A 19,052-nucleotide genomic window follows, 5' to 3' on the forward strand; every position below is an offset into this window, starting at 1 on the left:
TCAACAACTGCAGAGACAAAACAAAACGTTAGTTCAACTTTGAAAACAGTACGAGACTATCAAAGAAATTCTTTCAAACTCTGTGGCGGAAATAGCATAATATGTTAACAGGTAAAACCGAAATGACGGGCTCAATGTTAATTAACTTCGGAACCAAGAAAAGACCGCCTACTATTAGGAAGGTCGAATATAAACAAATATAAAAATTAATTTTAATAAGTTTATAATAAAAGGAAGTTAATCGAAGAGGCCTATAAGAGGCGGAGAGATATAAAATAAATCTATAACTTTTGTTAAGCAAAATTAAGAGAGTCTATACTCTCTTATACACCAACACTTCCGTCTAAGGGAAGGGTCGGCCATTGAAAGGTGAACGAGAGTTCATACTCTCTTCGTCACCATAATTAATCAAATTAATTCCAAAAGCTAACTAAGCTAATATAGAAGTTTCCAGTAAAGCGACAGCCGAAATCAAAGAGAAATACTTCACCAAAGTCGTGAAAATACTCCAAGAACATAAGCGTATCCCAGAACGTCTTGCCGGAAGCACGACAGAGGAATAATTGAGGAGGTGTCAACAAGAAGTACTTGAGTACCTGGCCACAGGTGGCGCTGGTAAATACACCCCCTTCTAGTATTGTGATAGCTGGCGTATCCCTCCATAGAATTCTGTCGGGCAACGGAGTTGACAGCTACATGATTATCGGGTAAGTTTAATATTGAAAAATAGATGTTTAGTCATAATTAGCAAAACCTATAGTATTCATTTATATATATTTTTCATAGTTGAAGAGTAGATGAAGTTATAAATGAGAGCACAATGAAAAACATGACAGTTCTACTATGACACAAGGACAGGAATACATCAAAGATTAGACTGAAAGGGTCCCTTCCGGAGAGTTAACCATTTGGTATGGCAGTTATGAATCGATAAACAAGAAGTTTTTGCAATTTTGTCAAATATGGGAAAGCCTACACCAGGGAGGATACCAACATCCATCTAGGTGTAAGCCAGCCCTTTACCTTTCAGTGTCAATGACTCAAGTGGTAATTGAAGAGGGATTGGGATCAGACATTCACGTAGTTTCCATATCTTTGTAAAATCAAACATTATTTTAAGCAGTATGTATCTTTCCTAGTTATATAACCTTGACTAATTTATTATGGAAAAGCAATTCAGCCCCTGCCCCCATCAGTCAGCTTGACACTCTCTTTTGACCTTAGGGCTAGGACTTGTGAGGTGGCTGAAGTGGGAAATTTAAAATAAAGGATTCATATTTGTATTATTAGGATAAATCACAAATTTTTTTCATTTCTATTTTTCCTAACCGTACAAAACTGAGTTATCTAACTGGAGTATGATTTTAGCAAAGCTGGAAACTAGGCTATCAAATTTTATAATGAGGTGTACATAGTTACTAGTGGATAATCTCCAGCCTAATGTTAGTACGCCAGTAAGCCACTTTGAGCTTCACCTAGGAATTGCAGGACAATTGAGGTGGGAAGTGTAACAATGTAAAGCTAATATAGATTATTGGGTTTATATTTATATCTATCCTCCACCTTGTTAGGGGGATGAGTATCTAATGTCTAAGTTTTACACAATACAGAATAGCACTCGGTATAGTAGCTTACCTGCATCTGCGTCCACTCCAGCAACATAACGTATTGACTGCTTCACCACAAGGGAGGGAATGAGAAGAGGAAAAGGGCCAGACGAGCTTAGTATGGTACTGCCTTGTTAATATCAATTTGATCTTCATGCGCTTTGGTTACCGTGTCTTGAAGCCCAAAAGAGATGGTGTTCTTACAGCATTTGTTCTTGCACCTCCCTTTACAGTACTGACAAACAGGTTTTGGGGCTGTGGTATTACAGGTTGTATGCACTTTGGATAGCATCTTAGAACCCTCACAGGACAAAGAAGCAACCCATTCGAATCCTCAGTTACTTCCCAAGGTAAAGGAATAGAAAATGACTTTAACCTAGGGCAATTAAAGGCAGGGTTCTAAGCCTTTGCTATAAATTCAGGTAAAATGCAAAAGGAGATTTTCCTCTAACCCTCAGTGTGAGATACCATCCAAGACAATCTGTGGATTTTGCTAACCCGTTCAGCTAAGACCAAGGCATGTAAGATTCCTGTCGGAGCCTCTTTTCAGGGGTTCACAAGGTGCTTTTTTTCAAAGAGATAAGGACTTTAGCTGAGGACAAGGCTAGTACGATCCCTGTCAGAGACCTTTTTCAGGGGTTCATAAGAGACATTATTCAAAGAGTTAAGGCCTCCGATGATGTTCCAAGCTGGTAGTCTGAGCTATCTTGAAGGGTAGGATTTCTCGAAACTCCTCCTCAGTAATAAAAATTCCTGAAATAAAGAGAGGTCAAGGCCTTTTAACCTAAAGACCTGACTCAAGGCTGAGCGATAGCCTTTCAATGCCGAGACCGAAAGACATTTTTCACAACATCGGAAGATCAGAAAGTGTACTATCATTTGTAAAGAGTCTCCAGCAAGAGAAGTGCCCCTAACATGGCACCAACCACAAAAAATGGCCCACCTGGCCTGGTAAACTTCTAATAAGGACTTGCGGAGGTATCCAGACATCTCTTTCAGAATGCCTTACAAAAAGCCTCTCTTTCAGAGATGCTGAATGACCTCCAAACATAAAGAAACAAGGATGTCACTGCAAGTGTGGTTGGCACAGGAAGTTAGGTCAATTGATTAGTTCTCTGGGTATCTCGGACATGAACATCAGATCTATGTAATACTGCTTATGGCCATTTGAGTGCCACTAAAATCATTCTTAGGTTTGGTACAGTCAAGACCATGCTGACAGCCCATCTGATCCAGCAGAATGGTGGAAAAGCATAAGTGTTAAAACCATCTAAAAAGATGTTGGAAGGCATCCGCAAGAGCCACTGCATGATCCAGTACTGGTAAGCAATAGATGGGGAGCTTTCTGTTGACGTTTGTAGCAAACAGGTCTATTACTGGAGAACCCCCATAAGGTCAGAAGACTTTTTACCAATTGAGGATGAAGAGACCAATCTACAATTACCACTTGTCCTTGGCAGCTGAGTTTTTGCCAGCAATATCATTCATCCTGCCCAAAATGAACCTTACCAACAGGACTATTATATTTCCTGCCACCCACAAGTGGGATTGTTTCATCAACTCGCAATAGTGGAGGCAGGCTATTACTCTTTGTTTGTTTATGAAGGCTACTACAGACATGTTCCTTTTAGAATATTACAGTCTCTTCATCACCAGTACAGGTCCTCCCTTACTTACCACATTACTACAATTTACTGGTGTTGGCCGTTATTGGCTACCAGCCAATGCTTCTTTAGGCACCGGTAAAAGGGATCTCTAGTGTAATTTTCCTTGCAATTGAAGTTTTTTCAGAGAAAACATACAGTCCAGAAGATGTTGCCATTGTCAACCTGACAAATGTAGCTTACAAAAGAAGGTTTGCACTACTTTGCTCAGTCTTTTGACTCAGTCTTCGGAAGGGATCACTTTCCATGAGACCATATCTATCCTTATGACCAGATAAAACATCCTCTGCTTGGGGTCTAGATCAGATTTCTCTAGATTTATCACGATTTCCAGATCGTGACAAAAAGAGGGAAGATTGTCCGGCTGTTGAACGATCTGTCTCCATGAGGATGAAAGGATCAGCCTGATGTACAAGCACTGAAGAATAATACCTCTGGAATGAGGCAAATCTGGAACTAGTGAAAACACTCCGGTGAACACTTGAGGGAAGGTCGACTGCCCAAAGCAGAGGATTTTGAACTGATAGACCTCATTAAAATTAGGATGAAGCTAGGAAACTTCCTTGAGGATCGATGTACGGGTATATGGAAGTATGCATTTCTTAGGTCTACTAATAGCATATAGTCTTCCTTCCTGATAGTGGGTCTAAGGTGTTTGCCATCTCCATTTTGAATGGAGTTTTAATTACAAACTTGTTTAGGTCTGAGAGGTCTATAATTGGTCTCCCGCTTCTCATCAACTTCTGTACAAGGAACAGAAAGCTGTAGTACTGTAATTTCTTACCTTATGATTGACACCAACGTACCTTTTTTTTTTTTGTCTTAGCAATCTTTAGAGTACAATTACAGTAAAAACTGTGCTGTTCTTCCGTTAAAGCTAACTCAGAATTGCACTTGGAACCCTTTAAACTTTGAGGGATAACAAAATGAGCTTTTTAAAAATTTTTCACTACACTAGGTGTACTGTAATACTCACAGTGAAACTTGGCAATAGCATCTATAGAGCCATAATGACGACCATTACCCTTTTTTACCTTGGGCTCCACAATGCACACCCAACACAGCTACAAAGGAACTGAGGAGTTGTCTTAAGAAAACGGGGCGTGTCACAGAACTGTCTACATCACACTCAAGCATGCAAACATGCCCAAATATGGAAAACTTCATCATATAGTGGGGAAGGTAGGAGGAGGAGTTATTTACAAATGAACGGACAGGAGTAATTCCATTGGTAGAAAGTGTGCAGGAAGTATAAAGTCGTTATCGTGCAACAAGCTATGCACATACACATGAACAGGAGTAGATACATCTAGTTTGTAAAATGCAAACAAAAGTGAAATAAATATTTCAGGGAAAGAGGATCCCCATATTTTGTGTATTAACGTCACAGAGAATAATGTATAGAGATGAAAAGGTTAGTTTTACCATTATTTATTGCTTCCCCAGTAAATTTTCCCCATCCAAAACATCCGGTTCCCACTGGGTGGCCCACATTATCATAGGATATATTAAGGTATATTTAACTATTTATTTGCGACAGAAATAAAGGTCATTTTCGAAGAAAACAGAAGTTTTTCTATATATATAACCCCATTTCTTTATTAGTAAAGCTTTTCCCGTGTTATTCTATATTAATACTGTTAAACCATCCATCCTATAATGATTGATGGGGACTGGGGATTTTGTGAAACATAAAATATAGCAAAACCAATAATTACCCGGAATGTATTCCCTAAAACAAGAAATGAGGATCTGAAAATGACCAATGTATTTAATGTGAATATAAAGAACCGGTTAGTTTGTAGCGCTACGGCCAAGCGTCCTAATTTGCTTATTATCGCTCCGACTGTTATCTTGTATAGAATAAAAAAAGTTTAGAAATGGTCTACGGATCTTAAATATGTTGTGTAAGGGGGGTCTGAGGGGCGCAGCCCCCCTGGGTAAGGACACGGCTTTTAACATAGGTTAGGTGGGTTTTTTAAGTTAACTTCTCCCGTCGTACTCGTAAGTAAGGAAACTGTTGTGTAAGGGGGGGGGGGGGTCCCCCTGGGTAAGGATACGGCTTTTAGCATAGGTTAGGTGGGTTTTTTAAGTTAGCTTCTCCCGCCAAAATCGTTTTTAGAACGACGGCCACAGTTCAGAATATTCCCGTTTTCTACGGGATCTGGCCGTCACCCTACAAAGGCTCCTAAAGAACCATATATTTACCATTTACAGAAACATTTTTGTTTAATGTTTCAAACTATCCTGCGTTCCTATCTACCTCTCTCTCTATTCACTGCATGACCCTGTGTTAGGATTAGCATTTGAAAATGACCTAAACATTAAGCAAAATATTAAACTACCATAAAATGTGGCCATATCCCTAAGGAAGAATTGAAGAAGTGCTCCTGGTGCATTTATAGTTACTTTGAACTGTTCTTGATTAAATAATTGGGGGAAACCCATATTATTCAAATTTAAGAGTTAAAATTTCAAAAGTTATGACAGAAAAAAAACACATTTTAAACAGAAAACAAACACAAGAACAACAATTAACAAGGCTTCCCACCTAACCTAAACTTAGGAGACTTAGCCTTACCTGGTTATTTATTTTGTAAATAGAAAAACTAGCTTCATTAAATTGAATCCAAGACAAAGATAAATAAATTTTTTCTCATAAAGTTAATATATTTGACAAGTAATATGATATTTTACGTCTATCCTGACCAGCTACATTCACATAATGATCTATTTTTACTTAGGCTACCAGAGTAAGAACTACAGTAATTGTAATTTTACTTTGCTATGCTTACCTGTAGGGGGGCAGTATTTGTAAGAACTACAGTAATTGTATTTTTACTTTGCTATGCTTACCTGTCAGGGCGACTACATGTTTAGCTTTCTTGTATAACTCCCTAAACTTTGCCATGTCAGAGCTAGGTCGCGTATTTTGCATTTTCACAAACAAATTTACTGTCAGGAGGTTTAACGAGCAAGACACTTTGCTGCCACTTCTGCAGGAGGGTTTTCCTGACAATAGGAAAGAAGCATTGATAGATCGCCTGAAGGCAGCCTGTCCAGCCATGTCCTCTGTGAGTGAGTGTGACAATTCCTTAGTTTGCTTGTAGTGTGACAGCCATTGATTTGCTTGTAGTGTGACAGCTATTAATTTGCTTGTAGTGTGACAGCTATTAATTTGCTTGTAGTGTGACAGCTATTAATTTGCTTGTAGTGTGACAGCTATTAATTTGCTTGTAGTGTGACAGCTATTAATTTGCTTGTAGTGTGACAATTATTAATTGAAAAAAAACAGGTAAACATATCTGTGGACATATTAGAACACAAACCAACCCGTAGAATTTCAACAAATAAATGCAAAATATACCGCTACTATAGGATATATATCGGTTCCCCAGTATGTTTTCCCCACCCAAAACCCTGGGTTCCCAGGGTTCCCAAAAGGGGTACCCCATTATCGACGGATATAGATGTATATATATTTCTGTAACTATTCATTTGCGACGGGAACGAGTGTTGTTTTCGAAGGGAGCGTAATTTTTCCTATAAGAAAAAGTAGTTGGAATACTAGGATACATTGCCATGTAATAATATACAATGAAATCTTAACAATAGATAATTAGCATATTTATTCATCGGTTTATTATACATCCAAGAATAATGTATAGAGAAGAAAAGTAATGGATTAAAGCCAACAGTTTTTGTTGGCACGGGCCGTTCCCTTGGTTGGCCCGTAGTATCAGAAGAAAAGGTTTGTTTTACCCAGGGTTAAAAGAATACCTTTTAACCCTGGTTTTACCCAAGATCGAGAGATCTCTCGATATTGGATAGTAGATAATAGAATACTATAGTCAATTCGTTTTAGTGAGGCAGATTTGCATCGTCTCGCCAGGGTGCACTTTTAGCTCGGAAAAGTTTCCTGATCGCTGATTGATTGGGCAAGATAATTCTAACCAATCAGATAGCAGGATTTTTTTTCCGAGCTAGAAGGGCACCGCTGCGAGTCTGTGCAAATCCGTCTCATTAATAAAAAGAAAAGAAAAAAATTACTATAGATAGTATCATAGTAGTTAGATCGGTCCAGGCAAGAGTAGACAGTGGTGAAAAACCAGGGTAAAGAGGCTATGCCATTACCAAAGAATAGAGAACAATTCAACTATGGCTTGATTTCTGAGTGCCCCTCTAGAAGAGCTGCTTGCCTGTAATGTATTTGATAGCTAAAAGAGTCTCATCCACCCTTACAAAGTGGAAAGTACCCACTGAACACTTATAGAGCAGTAGTTGAAACCTTGAGCGAAGAATTATTATGTTATTTCAATGTTGTCAGTTGTACCGTGTATGAGGAGAGAATAGAATTGGAAAAGAATAGTCCAGACTATCCGGTGTATGTGTAGGCAATGGCAAAATGAACTGTAACTACATAGGAATCCTTAGTCATTTTATCATATACATTCCAAGGCATTCAACATTTCACACTGCATATTGCTCGTTTATTGTCAAATCTATATTGAACGATAAGGTATTTGAGTTATGATATCATAAACTACTATCAGCAAGAAAAAAAAGTGGGTCCACATGAATCTGCAGTCAATGAGGGTCGTCAGGAGAGTCTGTTATGAATCAGCTGATTACTGTAAGGTCAAGGGAAAGAACAATGTCCTGTATTCCCGAAATCCTAATGAACTATGTGAGTCAGGTCACTCAGGCAAGACACTATCTCGTGATTATGAAATTTCTCCCGACCGAGACCCATTGCTAACGGCTAAGAACTGGTAATAAGAAGATTACAGATAACAATTAATCAAAAACATAGAAAAACTAAGGTTGTATACCAAATGACCTGGATGATTAAGAGACCCACGTCACAGAATGTATTAAAAGGTAAAGATTTCTGCTTTACAGATCTAACTGAAGTTTACAGTGCCTACAAGAGAATTGCAAATCTGAAATCAAAGTCGTTCATTCATTTGTATTAAAACCAACACTTCTCGTTGGCTCGTAGATAAAAGTCCCAGCTTAAGTGCTAATAGTTCAGTTAAAAAGCCGTGAAAATGTAAAATATAGATTGATATATAAAGGTATATCTTGATATATACTAAGTAAGATTTAACAATACTACAAATGAAATTGAGTTAAAACTGCGGGGGGACCTGTATGACAAATAATGAATGAAATTAACGTCATATGCTATAAGAATATTTATCACATGAGATTGCTCATGCACATTTTGAAAGACAGCACATTACAAGTAAAAGGACATGAGTAAAATATTGAGAAGCAAGCATGAAATATACAATACTTCGTGGAGCAAAATGAAAGTATGGTCTCTTTAATATTCCGTCGGTAGGAAAACAAGATGATTAAGTAAGAGGACGAATTATAAGCAATAGCAGAGCATATGTAGGAATTAGGTCCCCAACCTAATAATACGAAGGGTTTCTATTTTTTCATTAGGTTACGTGGCCATTGGATGAACGACACACACACACACACACACACACACACACACACACACACACACACACACATATATATATATATATATATATATATATATATATATATATATATATATATATATATATAGAGAGAGAGAGAGAGAGAGAGAGAGAGAGAGAGAGAGAGAGAGAGAGAGAGAGAGAGAGAGAGAGAGAGAGAGAGAGAGAGATCTGTGTGTGCATGTGTGTGTGTGTTTGAAATCTTAAGAATACGTGATATTAATATGCAAAGAACAACAGTGAAAACGAGAAAAGGTATAATTCACAATTGGTAAATATGGATAAAAACTTACACTGTACATATGCTTGGGTAAATGTGCGATCGAACTTACACACGGTTCGAAAAGAAGACTAAAAAATGCAAACACTTATTTGGTAGCAAATCACATTAGGGACTCTGAAGGGAAGCTTCCGATGTAAAACTAAGTTTTGTTTTGAGTTTCCAACCCTCAGGTGAACTACAGTTCTTTGAGATTATTATTATTAGTATTATTATTATTATTATTATTATTATTATTGCTACAACCCTAGTTGGAAAAGCAGGATGCTATAAGCACAGGGGCCTCAACAGGGAAAATATCCCAGTGAGGAAAGGGAACAAGGAAAAATAAAATATTTTAAGAACAGTAACAGCATTGAAATATATATTTCCTATATAACCTATAAAAAACTTAACAAGAGGAAGAAAAATTAGATAGAATAATGTGCCCAGGTGTACCCTGAAGCAAGTATTGAAAACACGTGTGCTTCAATCTAACCGAATTGCATAATAGGCCTATGTGTAAATGCACAAAACACAGCGGTTGTGGATAAACGGGAGATCTTGCAGATATTTAGAAAGATTTATTTTAATTCAACTGATTTATTTTGAAAATAAATTAGATTTTTAAAATGTCTGGCACACTGTTTATAGTCATCACGTGTCGACACTTTAATAAACAAGTTAAACACAATCAGCACTTAGCAGTCGAGTATAACGTGACACTTGAACATCTGTTCTAGGTCGTTCAATTACATTAACAAATTATTACATACGCAATCGGGTGAGTTATATACTTTACCATATATATATATATATATATATATATATATATATATATATATATATATATATATATATATATATATATATATATATATATATATATATATATATATATATATATATGTGTGTGTGTGTGTGTGTGTGTGTGTGTGTGTGTAGGCTATATATATATATATATATATATATATATATATATATATATATATATATATATATATATATATATATATATATATATATATATATATTTATATATATATATATATATATATATATATATATATATATATATATATATATATATATATATATATATATATATATAAATGAGTAAAACTAACTGGAACTTGTACTGCCAGTTAGTTTTACTCACACACATATGTATATATATATATATATATATATATATATATATATATATATATATATATATATATATATATATATATCTATATATATATCTATATATATATATCTATCTATCTATCTATCTATCTATATATATATATATATATATATATATATATATATATATATATATATATATATATATATATATATATATATATATATACTGTATATGTGTGTGTGTGTGTGAGAGAGAGAGAGAGAGAGAGAGAGAGAGAGAGAGAGAGAGAGAGAGAGAGAGAGAGAGAGAGAGAGAGAGAGAGAGAGAGAGAGAGAGAGAGAGAGAGTAAAACTAACTAGAACACGTACTTTAAGGGCTGTTTTCATGGCCCTATCACACAGGGGTATCCTGTGTCCTACATAACCTATAAGATCAGTTTATTGTATACATTCTTAGGCATTTAGCATGTTTTTTAAAGCCTTATTATTTTCGGTCTTTCGCATGTCTAGTGGGAGTTTGTTGTATAGTCTTGAGTTCGCATATTTGAAAGCTCTAGCTAGAACCTATAGTAGAAATGCAAAATGGCTCCAATAATTTAAAACCATCTCTAACTACTGTCGTGTTGACATGATTCGTTAACTGCACGATGTGTATCAATTCTCTTGGATATTTTGGACTTTCGTTTCTAATAACTTGAAGGCTTATTACACATATCTTGAATTCTATTCTAGCTTTAATAGGCAGCCAGTGTAATTCAATTATCATAAGAGCAATTCTTTCTTGAGTGTGACGCCTTTTGTTAATCTTGCTCCAAGGCACAAGCAGCCCGTTGAAATACTACCGCTAGAGAGTTATTGGGTACTTTAACTGGCCAGACAGTACTACATTAGAGCCCTATCTCTGGTTACGGCTCATATCATCCTTGCCGACACATACACAGAATAGTCTAGCCTATTATTTACACATTCTCCTCTTTCCTCATACACATGACAACACTGAATTTCCCAAACAAATTTTCTTCTCTCAAGAGGTTAACCACCGCACTGTAATTATTCAGTGGCTACTTTTCTCTTGGCAAGGGTAGAAGAGAAGCTTTAGCTAAGGTAAGCAGCTCTTCTAGCAGAGGGACACTCCGAAATCAAACCATTGTTCTCTAGTCTTGGGTAGTGCCATAGCCTTTGAGCCATGGCCTTCCACTATCTTGGAGTTCTCTTGCTTGAACGTACACTCTGGCACACTATTCTATCTCATTTCTCTTCCTCCTGTTTTATTTTTTAAGTTTTTATAGTTTATATAAGAAATATTTATTATGATGTTACTGTTCTTCAAATATTCTATATTTCCTTGTTTTCTTTCCTCCCTGGGCTATTTTCCCTGTTGGAACCCATGGGCTTACAGCATCCTGCTTATCCAACTAGATTTGCAGCTTAGCAAGTAATAATAATAATAATAATAATAATAATAATAATAATGATAATAATAATAATAATAATAATAATAATAATAATAATAATAATAATAATAATAATAATATGAATTCGGAAAGACTAATGGAGAATAACATTCCTCGGTTGTTTGTCATCGAGAGATCAAGGAGAATATAGTAAAACTTTTCATTCAAATTAAAAAAAGAAAAATTTATTTAATTTTCAAATGAATATATCAAGCATGAACAGTAAGAATTTAGGTTATGCTAAGTAAAAATGGTTTGATTTTGTTCTTTTAGGATTCTATCAAGTTTCTGAATAAATTTTCTTATATCGTCATCTTACTTCTACACAATATCAAAACAAAGGTTGCACATTTTTTGGAGCATCACCCCCTCCCCCCCCCTGATTTTAGCCACGAGCCGCCACTGGTCTATATCTTGAGCTTTTAAATCAATACTTCTCCATTCATCGTCTCCTACTTCGCGCTTCATAGTCCTCAGCCACGTAGGCCTGGGTCTTCCATCTCTTCTAGTGCCTTGTGGAGCCCAGTTGAAAGTTTGGTGATCTAATCTCTCCTGGAGAGTGCGAATAGCATTCCCAAACCATCTCCATCTACCCCTCACTACGATCTCATCCACATATGGCACTTGAGTAATCTCTCTTATAGTTTCATTTCTTATCATGTCCTGCCATTTAACTCCCAATATTCTACTGAAGGCTTTGTTCTCAAATCTACAAAATATGTTGGATATATTGTTTCACTGTCAAACCAGACTCATATTCATACAGTAACACCGATCTCACTAAACTGTCATATCGTCTGATTTTAATATATAATTTCAGGGGAGTTGGTTTCCAAATTTTACTTAACCTAGCCATTATCGAATTTGCTTTTTGCAATATTTTATTAAACTTCAATTTTAATAACCCTGTATTAAAGATCATAGTTCCTAAATATCTAAATGATTCCATCTCAATAATCCTTTCTCATTCCATTGATATTTCATCTTCCATTGCATATTCCGTTCTCATCATCAGTCTTTCTTCTGTTTATCTTGAGCCCAACCTCATGTGATATTTCATGCATTCTGGTAAGCAAGCTTTGTAGATCCTCTGTCATTTTGCTAATAGGTAGTAGGTTGGCCAGGGCACCAGCCATCCATTGAGATACTACCGCCAGAAAGTTGTGAGGTCTTTAGACTGGCCAGGCAGTACTACATTGGATCCTTTTCTCTGGCTACGGTTCATTTTCCCTTTGCCTATGCACACATCCAATAGTCTGGCATATTCTTTACATATTTTCCTCTGTCCTCATACATCTGACAACACTGAAATTACCAAACAATTCTTCTTTACCCAAGGGGTTACTGACTGCACCGTAATTGTTCAGTGGCTACTTTCTTCTTGGTATGGGTAGAAGAGACTCTTTATCTATGGTAAGCAGCTCTTCTATGAGAAGGACACTCCAAAATCAAACCATTGTTCTCTACTCTTGGGTAGTACAATAGCCTGTGTACCATGGTCTTCCGCTGCCTTGGGTTAGAGACCTCTTACTTGAGGGTACACTCGGGCAAACTAATTTATCTTATTTCTTTTCTTCTTATTTTGTTAAAGTTTTTATAGTTTACATTGGAGATATTTATCCTAATGTTACTCTTCTTGAAATATTTTATTTTTCCTTGTTTCCTTTCCTCACTGGCTATTTTCCCTGTTGGAACCCCTGGGCTTACAGCATCCTGCTTCTCCAACTAGGGTTGTAGCTTAGCAAGTACTAATAATAATTATTATAATAATTATAATCAGCATACTCTAGGTCGGCTAATTTCCTGTTACCAATCCAGTCCAATTCTTCTTCCACCCCCCCCCCCCCCACTCTAGTACCCTTTCAAACATTTTTAAACCACTTTTTGTTACTACAATTCCCCTGTAATTACCACATTCTGTGACATCGCTTTTCCTGCTTAAATAAAGATACCATTAGAATTTCTTTCTCAGCTTTGGGAATTTCCTCTTCTGAATAAATCTAGCATCCACCCCCCCCCCCCTAGCTAGTATCTTGACCATCTTAATTTGAAACTCTGAATGCCTTCTTTACTCTTGTATTCTGTATTTCCATTACTACCCTTCAACCCTTCGTGCTTCTCCCACCCCCTCTCTACTCTCATTTTTCAGTATTCAAGAGTTCAAAATAGTTTCTCAATCTCCTTTTAATGTCTCCACCCCTGTGCTATATATTGGCATCTCTATCCTTAATGACTCACAGTTGCCCCAAACCCTGTCTTTGCCTTTTCCTCAAGTTTGAAATATAGATATAATATTCTCCTTTATTTTTGCTGGCATTTAATTCAACCGGTCTGCCAATAGCTATTTTTTCTTCTACAATTTATTTATGACATAACAGGTATTCACGCGGACATAATATGATTAATTAGACGTTCTGTTGGCCAAATTACAGGTGATTTTATCTACCTCGTGTATCAATGCCAATCAGTTATTTCTCTACTTATCAGTGATGATTAATCCTCTTGTAAAGAAGCTCTTGCATCACGACTTGCTGGAACTGTTTTCTAGTAGGATAGGCTTCCGATTATTAGTTTGATAGAATGCATATCATGCGACTTGAGCTAGTAAATTGATTTGATTATTAATGATAATGAGTATCCCAAATGCATTTCCAATAGGACAATTTGTCGCCTTTTTAAAGTTTAGTTGATCTTTCGGCCTTGAAGTGAGGAAGTGTTCGATTCTATCGAGAAAATATTTTTTGTAAACCAATGCATGTGATTGTAATTGGTATGATGATCTATGTTTGATAAAAAAAAGATATTTTAGCATAATATTGTGATAAAAAGTAAAACTATTTCAAGCACAATGATTAATTTATGGATTCAAGTGAGGAAGTGTTCGATTCTATCGAGAAAATATTTTTTGTAAACCAATGCACGTGTTTGTAATTGATATAATAATCTGTGTTTGATAAAAAAAGATATTTTAGCATAAAATTGTAATAAAAAGTAAAACTATTTCAAGCACAATGATTAATTTATGGAAAGAACGTTAGTCAGCCCTTGTTCGTGTTTCAAGGTAGACGTCTGAACGCGTCCTCCCTGATAACAGCCAACGTCTCATCTGATCAGGGTTACCAGATGATTTCCACTGGATTATCATACATGAACCTTATAATTATCGTTTTTTCAACCAAAATTATCGTACACACTTTCAACATGATTATTAAGGAGTAACATATATAGTTTATTTCAAGGTATTTTAGTATAATTGTTTATTCAAACACACACACATACATTGTATATACCCAAGGTATGTATCGTACGTCGTACCGGACCCAAAACAATCGTACATGTACGATAATTATCGTACGAATGGCAATCCTGCGCAGGGGTGCCATTCGTACGATAATTATACATGCCTTAGGTATATACATTGTGTGTGTGTGTGTATGTGTGTGTGTGTGTGTGTGTTTAATTAAACAGTTATGCTAAAATATTTTGAAATAAGTCTATCAAGAAACTCCCTAATAATTATATTGAAACTGTATACGATAATTTTGGTTGAAAAACGACAATTTTAAGGCTCATGTACGATAATCCAGTCGAAATAATCTGGGAACCCTGCATCTGATCATTAATCCAGTGTTAAGAAAGATACCGTGTTTTCAAGTACTCCATTTGTGTTACAGGTAAGAATACATTATTATTATGAATTAAAGCTCTATGTTTCTTACAAGATAAACAACTGTAATTCTACTGCCATGTCATGCGCTTAGCGTAATAATTACGCAAGGGTTATAACGCTATATGTCCTTGTATTCCTGCCAGGCCTTCATAACCTGTATTATTTATTGATATCAATGGTGTAAAGGGCTGTCAGCTCTTATCTTGGATTATGTCTGTTCATATCGAATTTTGGATTATGTCTGTTCATATCGGAATAGGTATCAAGAAAAATTTGGCTGATGTTCATATTGATATAGGTTAGGCTACAATAGCCTGCATGAATTCATGTGTAGCCTACTATTTTATTACAATTCTTTGACAATTAGATGTTATATTTGATTGTTTTTGAATTGTAAGTTTTTGGAACATCTAATTAGTTTTTTGCCAAAAATCCTGCACGAATGTTATTATAGATGCTGTTTGTTCCATGGACATTCCAAGCTTCCAGAGAGGAAAGCAATACGAACAATATAGAAGGTTCTCAAAACATTGCTAGTCCTGCATAGTGCATTTCCTATGGTCACAAATATTGTTATTCATATAAAAAATGAATTTTGACATAGGAAAAATCTAGGAGCCTTTGTAGGGTGACGGCCAGATTCCGTAGAAAACGGGAATATTCTGAACTGTGGCCGTCGTTCTAAAAACTATTTTTGGCGGGAGAAGCTAACTTAAAAAACCCACCTAACCTATGCTAAAAGCTGTATCCTTACCCAGGGGGGCTTCGCCCCCCCCCCGGACCCCCCCTTACACAAAGTTTCCTTACCTACGAGTACGACGGGAGAAGCTAACTTAAAAAATCCACCTAACCTATGCTAAAAGCCGTGTCCTTACCCAGGGGGGCTGCGCCCCCCCCCCCCCCCGGACCCCCCCTTACACAACATATTTCAGATCTGTAAACCATTTCCAAACGTTTTTATTCTATACAAGATAACAGTCGGAGCGATAATAAGCAAATTAGGACGCCTGGCCGTAGCGCTACAAACTACCCAAAATCTATTTTTGGGCTCGAGCCATGTCGTCCTGATGGAAGGTCCCTTCGGCAGCTTCCTCCTGTATAATATTTTTTCGGGTGATATTACAAGAGAATTACTGTCAGGTATCAGGGGGTTCTGACCCCCGGAACGACTATCCGAAGATATCGTGTATAATCAGGGACGTATCCATAGACAACCGGCAGTAGGCAGGCTTTTAGGCTACAAGTTTTAAGCATATTATATACGTATGGGGTTTTGCTACTTTTATATTAATTTTTGGTTTAATTAAAATAACTAATTAGCCTAGTAAGCATCAGTCACAATAAAAAAAAAGATAAAGTTGACAATGTTAATTGCAGGAATACATTCTAACCCTGTATGTCGTAACCTGAGCTAGGTTGCCAAATTTGAGCCTATAAGGAAAGGTGCGTTTTACCTTCCAGAATTTCTATCAGATCCTTGACTGTTATCGTGACAATGGTATTTGTTGAAAAACATCCTAAGTTACTCAAGGGTTATTTCACAGTTAAAGTGCCTCGTACAAGAATGAAACTGAGGGCCTTTGTATAATGACGGACAGGACCTCCTTCATGCATAGAACTACACCTAGCATAAACTTCCCCTTCCTTACCTAACCTATATGCCTCCCCCCCTAATTAACACTCCTTGTGACACCCCTTAGACTTCTGTATTCAGTATTATTATAGAGAAAGATGGAAAAAGCTTTACTTAAAGAAATGAGGTTTTATAAAGAAAAACTGTTTTTTCACAAATTACCTTTTTTTCCATTGCAAATAAATAGTAAATAAGATACACCCTACTTTATCCTACAGTAATGGGGGCCACTTAGAAGGAACCAGGGGTTTTGGGTGGGTAAAATTTACCGGGGAATCGCTAAATAATGGTAAAACTAAAAATTTCCTTTCTATACATTATTTTCTGGGTTACATAAATCCACAAAATATTGGCATTCCGTGCCCTTGAGTTATTTCTTATTTGTTTGTTTACCACGTGTAAGGTAAGCCATTGTTTGTAATTCACTTCTAGACCCTATTGTAGTTACAGTGTTATTGCATATAAAAGAGACAAGGTTGGGCATTACTTGTGATTTACTTCTAGGGTTTGTGACCGGGGATGTGGGGTCCAGAAAAGTTGGCACCAGCTAGGTCTGTGACTTTGGTAGGCTTGTGAACTGGGAAGGCAGGTCCCCGCCAGTTAGGTCTGTGACTTGGGAAGTACTAGGTTAGGTTAAGTGTGTCCATTGGGAAGGGGGATAATGAAAATGCAGCTTATTTGTGGCAGAAATAAGGTCAAATTTATTCGCGGTAGGAAAAGTTTTTTTATTTCTATTAGAAATGTTGTCCTGTGTTAAACTATGATTTTACCCTGTATTCTTAGCAATGTGGTTGAAAATAAGGGAGTTACAGGGCATAGCCCTCTTCATACATTCACCCCTCAAACTGTTCTCTCGCATACAAAACATGATTTTCATTTTTACTTGTTTACTTGTTTTGGGTTTAAATCCAACCCTCCACTGAAGTCGAGTGAACTACTTCTCAGGCGGGTCCATATTAATCATCTAATGAAACATTTTCATTATAACTTATACAATTCTTTGATTGTAGCATCTTCCAAATCATATGATCTTGTGAAAAGTAATGTCTTTAGTTTCTTCTTAAATTCAATTGCTCCCTTTAGGTCCTTCATTTCAGTTGGCAGTTTATTATAATGTCTAGGTGCACAGTAGCTAAAAGCCCTTTCACCAAATTTACTATTTGTTCTTGGTTCAGATAGCCTATGTTTGTCACTCATGTGTCTTATGTTAACATTTGTTTCTAGTTCTAGTTTATTCAGGCATTCTTTTAGATATTTTGGTTCAGTATCTTAAACATTAGTAAGAGTAGCTTGTATTCAATTCTCGCTTTTACCGGCAGCCAGTGTAATTTAATTAGTGCAGGGGTAACTCTTTCCCTATTGTGTAGTCCTTTTATTAATCTAGCGGCTCTGTTTTGTACTCTCTGAATTTTCTTCAGTTGATAATTTGGTAAGCCATAGAACAGTGAGTTGCAGTAATCAATTCTTGAAAATATGTGGTGATTAATGAGTATGGCCATAGATTTTTCATCTAAGTATTTACTAATAAATGCTATTTGTTCCGTAACCGAAATACAAACCACGCTATTTACAAAGGGTTATTACTTTTAGCGTAGCTGAAATGGCGAGCCATTAGAATTTAACGAGGGTGTATTACCCCCGCGCTAGTTAGCGGGGGGGTAGGGGAGTGGTAGCTAGCTACCCCTCCTCCCCCTCACACACAGGTGAATACTCACTTTCACTTTTGGCTCGGACTGTGACAGACGTCTCTGTCTTGGTCCTCGCTTGGCAGCCATTGTCTGTTTTGTCTTTACTTAATCGCTTACTTTTCTTTTACTCAATATATATGTAAACATGTTTTCATGTTTGTATATATATTTGAGTATAGAAATAAGTAAGTTTCCTTTTCAGATGTGTGTGTGTAGTGTACGATATCTACGTGGAGGCCTCGGCAGTTAGGCCACCACGGCCTAATTTTATGGGTTGCGATCGAGTTTGACTTCGGTCTTTCTCTCTCTCTCTCTCTCTTGAGGTCGTTCACCCTTTTACTATGTTTTACTACGCCCTTGTAGCTTCCTTCCCGTGTGGGTGGGGTTGCTACGCCGTACATTTTGTCTCAATTAGTTTATGAATCTAATTGTAGTTGTTAATTTT

General features: G+C 36.6%; 2 protein-coding genes across 3 annotated transcripts in view; one reads left to right on the top strand and one right to left on the bottom strand.

Annotated features, from left to right (window-relative positions):
* Positions 1 to 6,526, bottom strand: part of LOC137632497 (NAD-dependent protein deacylase-like) — a 29,836-nt gene extending 23,310 nt beyond the window's left edge. Inside the window, exon 1 of the mRNA XM_068364460.1 lies at positions 6,128 to 6,526. Coding sequence (XP_068220561.1) covers positions 6,128 to 6,338 — 211 coding nt within the window. The 5' untranslated portion in view covers positions 6,339 to 6,526. The remainder of the gene's footprint in view (positions 1 to 6,127) is intronic.
* Positions 6,527 to 15,173: 8,647 nt separating this feature from the next.
* The window catches only part of LOC137632499 (inositol-tetrakisphosphate 1-kinase-like), an 84,698-nt gene continuing 80,819 nt past the window's right edge, over positions 15,174 to 19,052 (top strand). For both annotated transcript variants that reach the window (XM_068364461.1, XM_068364462.1), the window contains exon 1: positions 15,174 to 15,290. The gene's annotated coding sequence lies outside the window, so the exon portion shown is untranslated. The remainder of the gene's footprint in view (positions 15,291 to 19,052) is intronic.

This window comes from Palaemon carinicauda, chromosome 41 (genome assembly GCF_036898095.1).
Source record: "Palaemon carinicauda isolate YSFRI2023 chromosome 41, ASM3689809v2, whole genome shotgun sequence".
Taxonomy (NCBI): domain Eukaryota; kingdom Metazoa; phylum Arthropoda; class Malacostraca; order Decapoda; family Palaemonidae; genus Palaemon; species Palaemon carinicauda.